At 37.3% G+C, this 8,427-nt stretch overlaps 1 protein-coding gene across 1 annotated transcript in view; it reads left to right on the top strand.

The window, feature by feature from the left end:
• Positions 1-220: 220 nt before the first annotated feature.
• Positions 221-8,427, top strand: part of pitpnbl (phosphatidylinositol transfer protein, beta, like) — a 9,375-nt gene continuing 1,168 nt past the window's right edge. The window contains exons 1-10 of the mRNA XM_083566290.1: positions 221-358; positions 969-999; positions 1,329-1,474; positions 4,849-4,940; positions 5,434-5,441; positions 5,543-5,617; positions 5,708-5,791; positions 7,584-7,661; positions 7,758-7,865; positions 8,068-8,190. Of these exons, the coding sequence (XP_083422416.1) occupies positions 339-358; positions 969-999; positions 1,329-1,474; positions 4,849-4,940; positions 5,434-5,441; positions 5,543-5,617; positions 5,708-5,791; positions 7,584-7,661; positions 7,758-7,865; positions 8,068-8,190 (765 nt within the window). The 5' untranslated portion in view covers positions 221-338. The remainder of the gene's footprint in view (positions 359-968; positions 1,000-1,328; positions 1,475-4,848; positions 4,941-5,433; positions 5,442-5,542; positions 5,618-5,707; positions 5,792-7,583; positions 7,662-7,757; positions 7,866-8,067; positions 8,191-8,427) is intronic.

Raw genomic sequence — 8,427 nt, 5'->3', positions numbered from 1 at the left:
TCTTTTCATGGGATATTTCAGGATACACTCGTATCTGCAGGCAAAAACACTATACTGGTTGTGCAGTGTTGGTTTCTTTATAAATGAATTGGGTAGATGAAGGCTGACAAATTGTTGGTGGGCTTAGTTATATATATTATTATTATTATTTATTTTATTATGGTATTTTTTTTTACCCCGACTAATGCAGCACCAGTACATTACATACACGACTCTCTACAGCCCCCCTTGACCCTTGAAACCCCGCCCACTTTCCCGATGACACACGCCAACGCGCCTGTCCAATTTCCGCCGCCCGAGAGCTTCTTGTCGGATGTGCGGTCGTGTGCGGCTTCGGCATGGTACTCGTCAAAGAATAGTGAGTAACTCTAGCGGATCATTTTTGCACAAATACGAACAGCGTGTTTTTAATACGGATTATGATATTTTTTCTGTTTTATCCCGAGCTTCGAGTTACATAACAATGAATGCGAGTCAGTGATTGGGGCAGGGGGGAGGAAGGAGGAAGGTGGGGGGCAGCTTATTTGTCCTGCGCTAGCATTAGCATCTGGATGAGAAATTTAGCCTGCTGGCTAAAGCTCCGTTAGGCAAATTCATCCGTTTTATATCCAGATTGAATTCCGCCCTGATCCTATATAAGTAACGGAAAAAGATAGCTTAGCCAGCTAACGGTGCAAAAAAAGCGGCTTTACACCCGGTACAGGAGCAAGGCGTTGGAGTGGCCGGGGATATTTCTCGTGTACCCGTATTCCGGAAAACAGCGCGTCTTGCGCTCGTATTTGCCGATAGTTTATACCTTCAGGCGGTAGAATTATTTTTTAAATTTCTGATTGGCTGCGCGGATAAAAATTAAACCAATCCCGGTGCAGGAGGCGGGATTAGTCTGAAAGCTGGTAGGAAGACAAAGCACTGATCAATATTTGAGCTCGTCAACGTGATCTATTTCTTTCTGTTCATGTCTTTTTCAGTCAAGTGGTGCTGCCATGCTCAGTAGAAGAGGTAAGTAAAAAAACAACAACTCAATCACAAGACCACCAGTACTTTTTAGATCAATAGCTGCATGATTTTTTCTAAGTGGTCACTCCAGGATCTGCTGCTGGAGTTGTAGTTTGTAAGACTTCTGACTTAAAAATAACAGCTGGATAAGTTGAACATGGTGTCATGGAGGAAAAAAAACATTATGATTCAGTATAGCGGGTCAGCATTGGGAAAGCATGGTCTTTGGAGGCCTTGAAAGGCCGCACTTATCTGCGTTATTGTGCACTTTGTGATTCAAGCAGTTTTGTGGTTGTGCTCGTTGCCTTAGTTGCTTGTGTAATCCCAATCAGTACCAGGTTGGCCAGCTGTACTCGGTGGCAGAGGCCAGTAAGAACAACACAGGAGGGGGAGAAGGAATCGAAGTCCTCCGAAATGAACCGTACGAGAAGGAAGGGGAGAAGGGCCAGTACACCCACAAAATCTACCACATACACAGGTACACACATCTCTCCTCAGTGTGTTTACTGACAATTGTAAAATGTGTTGGGAGGGAAATGGTGCACCGAGTTAGTGCTTGTGTTGCGATTAACTAAAACTTCTTATCATGTAGTCTGAATATATAATTTGAGGACTGAATAAAGGACGGACTGCAAGTCTGTGCTTCATTCAGGAAATGATTTTTTTTATTTATATTTACTATCCAATACATGTTTCCACCTGACTAGATACAAAACATTTTTAGCAAACCAAAGTGCATCACATCCTTCATGCCCCATAGCTCTGCATGTGGGACATCTTGGAACTTGATCTCAGCAAAGAGTATCAAAGTTGCTTAGCTGATATTGACTTGCACTCCTTATAATGGTGGAGTTTATTTCTGCTTCTGATGAAACACTGTTTGTGTTGTTTGCAGGCCATAGTGTGAAGTGTATTTGTATTTGGGTTTTTTTGCACTTAAATGTAGAAATGTAATTGCCGAATAGATGGAACGGATGAGAAAAGCAGTTGAATTGGAATCAATAGTTTTTGAGGGAAAGTATCACCAGTATATTTTCTGCTTTTGTTAAAGTCAGGTGTATTTTCTTCTGAAGTAAGATTAGTCATTTTTCACCTAACACACATTTGTGTTGCGCCTCCAGTCATGTTCTATGAATATGGTGACTGCAACAGCAAATGTCAAGATGTTTGCAAGAGTTTTGAGCCAACTCCAGCTTCAGTTGAGTGTGAATAGATTCTTTATACAGTATCTCTCAAAGGGGAGTTCACCCCTCACATTTCAGCAACCATTTTCTATAGTATATCTCAAGGGACAATACTATAGAAATGAAAGTTTAATATTTTTAGAGTAGTCAATGTGCAGCTTGTGTAGCAGTACAGATTTACTTTCCTCTGAAAATAACTCCACATACAGCAATTATTGTATAATAACCGGCTACAAAGGGAGTACACACCAAGTGAACATGTCAGAACTGTGTCCAAATTGTCAATATTTAGTGTGAGCGCCATCGTTATTTAGCACTGCTTTAATCCTCCTGGGCATGGAATTCACCAGAGTTGCACAGGTTGCTGCTGGGATCCTCTTCCACTTAAGCATGATGATTGAGGATGCCACACAGGCGCTCAATAGGGTTCAGGTCTGAACACATACTGGGCCGCTCAATCACCTTCAGCTTACTCAGCCAGGCAGTTGTCATCTTGGTGGTGTGTTTGGGGTCGTTATGTTTTAAAACTGTCTTTCGGCCCAGTTCCCGAAGAAGCTTCCCGAAGAAGCTTCAGAATGTCAACACATGTTGTGATCCATGTTTCCCTTAATGAACCACAGCTCCCCAGTACCAGCAGCACTCATGCAGCCCCAAACCATGATGCTACCACCACCATGCTTTACTGTAGGCAAGACACAATTTCCTTGGCTCTTTCCTTCATGCTCTTGAAGAGGGTTGTCTTCAGCAAACTGTTTGCAGGCTTTCTTGTAAGCCAGCTTCAGAAGAGTCTTTCTTCTGGGACGACCGCCATGCAAGCTGACTTGTTGCAGAGTGAGGTCTAAACACTGACAAGCGGACATTGCACTTCTGCAACCTCTAATGCTGGTAGCACTCATCCATACGTCTGATGCACAGCACGAGAACTTCTTTGATCGACTCTTGCGAGGCCTGTTCCAAGTGGAGCCAGTCTTGGAAAACTTCAGTAAACTTCAGACCCTGCCCACTGTACTGTAACTTGGTTTCAGGGTTTTACCAATCTTCTTATAGCCCCGGCCATCTTTGTGGAGAGCAAAAATTCAAATTCTTAAATCCTCAGAGTTTACTTTTCCATGAGGTGCCATGATGAGCATCCAGTGGTATGGAAGTATGTATGGTCCTGTCAAGCAGACAAAACATTAACTTATAAATGTAAGTTCTAAAATATATCCAAGTTTCATTTCTCTAGTATTGTCTCATAATTAATTTACTAAAATAGTTGCTGAAATGAGAGAGGTGTAGATACTATATATTTATATTAGTATCTACACATCTATATGTTAGGAGTGTAACAGTGCATGTGTTTGTACCGAAGTCAGTACAGGGCTTTCGGTGCACGTGTGCTGAATACAATCCTTTTTACATGAGGAACATAAAAAATCTAAGGTCTCTCAGGAACGTATTAGTAGCAGACACAAGTTTTAGTCTCTCCCTCGCACTTTTTAAAAAATTATTATTAAACTTGAAAATATACACAACGACGCCAGGGGTATTTATAAAATAAATAAAAAAAAAAAAAAAAGAAACTAGAGTTTGTGCAGTGTTACCGTGGCCACAATGGAAATGCATTTTTTTTGTTTGTTTTTTGGTGCATACATGAAGATGCTAAAGAATTATTTTGCAATTCTGGACTCTTTAGCATTTTATGTCCAGCCTCAAGAATTTGTTAAAGTATGCTGGAATAAGTAGAAAAATTAAGTAGATCATATTTTTATAAAATGTAATTTTAAATGTAAAACACACACTTGTATATACATTTGTATTACTGAAATGAGGCCTAACAAATGTAAACTATTTAATTAATCTTTTTATTTAATTTTGAGAAAATTTATTTGTACCAATTTAATTGATTACTTAAGTTTTTTTATTAATATAAAAAAGGTGTATTGCACTAATTTGATTTATTCTATTTTAAAATATTTTTATATTATTTTACCAAGCAGTAATGTAATTAAAAAAATGGCAAGCAATATTATGTTTTGCATTCCTTCCCCTTAACCGTACCGAAATTAACCCAAACCGTGACCTAAAAACTGAGGTACCTACAAAAAAACCCTTGAATTTTGTGTACCTTTTTTTTTATAGAAGATATACAACTGTTTTAAACTTTCAACTTGTAAACAATCATAGATTACTCTTCAGTGCAATCTTTTGTACCCCTCATCACACAAACTATGTTTCAATAGTGTGTGACAAGATAAGAAACGAAACTATGTAATGCCTACTTTTTAGCTTCCACCATCTTGACCAATCTCCTGAGCAGCTTTTGTATCCTCTTTGGTATAATTCTCCCGATAAATATTTGTTTCGTCATCTGTTCTAACTCTAAATCACAGTCTTTGTGCATTCTTGTTCACATTTTTGTTAAAACTCTGCCAGATAGATTACACGGCACCTTTTTTTAATCAGGCAGGCATGAGGGGTTGGTTATGAGAGAAACTATTTATTATTTTAATAACTTTACATTATCTTTAAAGTTTGAATAGCTGATGGCTAGAAACCTTGCTTAAGGGCCCAGTAGTGGCAGCTTGATTGTGGGTGAATTCTTGACCTCCTGATCAGAGGTGCTACTATTTGCAATTTTGTTTTAGAATTGACCTGGACTGGTAACCAGTTAATTTATGTTTTACAGCAAGGTGCCCACTTTCATTCAGATGGTTGCCCCAGAGGGAGCGCTGGTGTTTCATGAGAAGGCCTGGAATGCTTATCCTTACTGCCGCACCAGTCAGTATTTTACAAAACCTTGCTTCTTGTTTCAGAAATCGAGGTGATGTTTGTTGCATGAATGTTTGAATTTGATATTGATATTGAATTTAATATTTAAGAATCTTAACTGTAAAATTGATTTGAGAAAAAAAAAAATCATACTTCCAACTTTGATAAATAATGATACTTTAAGAGGTTTTTTAACCTTGTTTAACAAAAATACAATATACTTGTAAAAAACAAAATAACCTGTTTGGTAATAAATATTTTAGGCTACTTTAATCTGACCGTATTATTAAGGCTCTGATATCACATTTAATACTCTCAGAGAAGCTAATCACAATGAAATTTATATCAGCATTTAAAAAATGTATCGCGCTACTTACAGCTTTTGCTTGAAATTAAATTTAAGATATATGATCTTTTAATATATAAAGTTCAGGATAATTTGCAGTTGATTGCATTTCTCCTTTTCATTTCTCTTTCACTTGCTGGATTACCACTGCTGCAGTTGTTACAGTAAGTCTACTTAATTATTATTTTATTTAAAATGTTAAGCTACTGGATGAATATTTCCACAAAAATCTAAAATTTCCTTTCTTGTTTTTGATGACTTTTAGAATGAATACATGAAAGATGACTTTTTCATTAAGATTGAAACCTGGCACAAACCTGACTTGGGAACAACTGATAATGTAAGATGAAAGAGGTTATTTTATATTAAGTTATGTAGTGGGGGACAAAAAATCCGTTTCTGATTCTTAATTTCTTTGTTTTCTTTTTAGCCTCATGGACTTCCCCCTGAAGAATGGGAGGAGACCGAAGTAGTGCCGATCGATATCGCTGATCGCTCTCAGGTGGATGATGCGGTAAGTCAGGCCAGGAATGTTGAGTTAAATGCTTATTTTTGTCAGCTAGTACAGCAGGATACACATTGTATTTACCTTTATTTCCACTTCCAAGGGACCTATATCTTATTTCCAATGCTGAATTTGACTGCTAAGAGTACAGAACGGGGATTTATGATTAAAGCCAGAAATGTTGCAGACTGTTGCGAATTACCAGTTTGCCTTGGTTCTTGGTACAGATTATTGCTATTAAAATAAATAAATAAATAAAATGAGATAATATTACAGAGCAGTCTTTGAGCTTAGTGTAGTGACCATTTCAACGTTTCCTTTTCCTTTTCTCTCAAACTTCCTATTATTAGTAGACTCATGAGGCAACAGCTAATTTTTTAGCTTATAAATTATACATTTACCAGCATAATTTATATAATGATTACCCACTCGTTTTCCTGGTGGTGCTATTTAAATTAAAGGTAATACTTCATCACATGTAAGAAATTCATCAAGTTTGAATGTGAAATAGCTTCTAATTTGTTGTATTTTAACATTGGCCCAAATTAACTTTCATTGAAAACAGAATTTAACCCAAATTTGCAGTCATGGACCAAATATTCAAATTCACATTACCAGTTAATTCAGAAAAGGTGTTCGCTCGGGTTATTCATACACTTGGTTTTATTTGCATCAACTGCCATCTTTAGCGCAGGCCAACAAGCTCGCTCTGACTCGTGCCAAGTAGTTTGTCCTCTTAGGCTGACAAGTGACAACCCCTCACACTTTATAATGTAAAGCAAGCCATATGCCTGTTTTATGTAAAATTAAACCCATTAACGGCATTTCAAATAGTACTTTACTTTATTCAATAGGTAGTTAATTAAGGAATTCATCAATGAAGTTAATTACAGGTCAGCAGTACACATTCTGTGGAGAATCACTTTTATATATTTTTTTTCACTGAAACAACACAGATACCGAACCAGTATATAAGTCTGGGTGTGATTAAGTAATTATACTAGGGATGTACACTGGTAAAAAGAATACCTGGTTAACAAATTGAGAAATAAATATTTCAATCCATAGCAGTTCTATTTCTTTTCCTGTTAGCTTTTCCTCTTGCTTTTTTTGAACCTGGTACATAAAGAAATAAAAAATAAATAATTAAATTAAATAAAAATAACTGCAGTCTTAGAATACTGAAGTTATTTTTATTTTATTTTATTATTTATTTCTTATTTCTTTATGTACCAGGTTAAAAAAAAAAGCAAGAGGAAAAGCTAACAGGAAAAGAAATAGAACTGCTATAGATTGAAATATTGTGCTGACATCCAATAAGTAATTTTCTTCTTTTTCGGTTATGAGAGGTTTTCTTCCCTTCTAATTTCTAACTTGCATGTCCTTACATGAAGTCTTTGGGATAAATAAATAAGCAGGAGACTTAAATGTGGTTAAGGTTAAGGTCAGTGGTTAAGGCTCTGGGCTAAAGATCGGAATGTTGGGGGTTCAAGCCTCAGTATCGCCAAGCTGCCACTTTTGGGCCCTTGAGCAAGGCTCTTAACTCTCTGTGTTCCAGGGGTGCTGTATAATAGCTGACTCTGCGCGCTAAACCCGCTGGGATATGCAAAGAAATAATTTCACTGTGTTGTAATGTTTATGTGCCTAGTAAAAAGCACATTTACATCTTTAAACCATGTTGTTTTGTTCATGCATAGTGGTATAAAGCACTACTGCCTTTCTCAGTTAAATTAAGATAATCATCTAAGAACCTATATATGAAAAAATGCGTTTATTGGTACATATACATTTTGTCTTCTAGGACTACAAACAAGAAGAGGATCCTGCTGTCTTTCACTCTGAAAAGACTGGCAGGGGGCCACTGGGACCAGGATGGAAGGTGTGTGAGATATACTATATCAATATAAATGATGTACTATATACACACACTTACCAAAACTCTTACCAAATTACTCGTTTTTTTTTTTTTTTGCAGAAAGAGCTTCATAACAGTAACTGTCCCTATATGACTGCATATAAGTTGGTGACTGTGCATTTTCGCTGGTGGGGTCTGCAGGGTCGTGTGGAGAACTTTATTCACAAGGTAGTAAACCTTTCCATTTATCCTTTGGCCCAGAATTGAGTTGTATTTCATGTTCGGGTTGGACTTTCGGTTTCTGAATATTCTCACTTGTTATATTTAAACATTTCTTTTCCAGCTTAAAATATGTCTATGTATGTGTAAGAGAAGGACAACAATAACACCTCAATACTCTTATTTTACTCTGTTTGCTGTCTCTGAGCAGCAGGAGAAGAGGCTCTTTACCAATTTTCACCGGCAGCTGTTTTGCTGGCTGGACCGCTGGGTGGACCTGACCATGGATGACATTCGCAGGATGGAGGAAGAGACGCAGAGGGAACTGGACCAGGTAAACCATGCCACAATCCCCCTTTCATTCTACCACAGTAAGAGTAAATGTCATCTGAGGTTTGTAAGGGTTCACTCACAAGAATAGTTTGATATATGTTAAGGACGTATCTACTGCTATTGGTTTCACCGAGACCTTTTGGTTTACACATAAGCATGATCATGCAGATACATTTCGATGACGGATCTTAATTTTCAATTAAATTGACCATTGATTAAATAAACTCATCAGTCAATA

The sequence above is a fragment of the Silurus aristotelis genome (assembly GCF_946808225.1).
Source record: "Silurus aristotelis genome assembly, chromosome: 17".
Lineage (NCBI taxonomy): Eukaryota > Metazoa > Chordata > Actinopteri > Siluriformes > Siluridae > Silurus > Silurus aristotelis.
The sequence above is the reverse complement of the archived record's forward strand: the minus strand, read 5'-3'. Positions and strand labels throughout refer to the sequence as shown.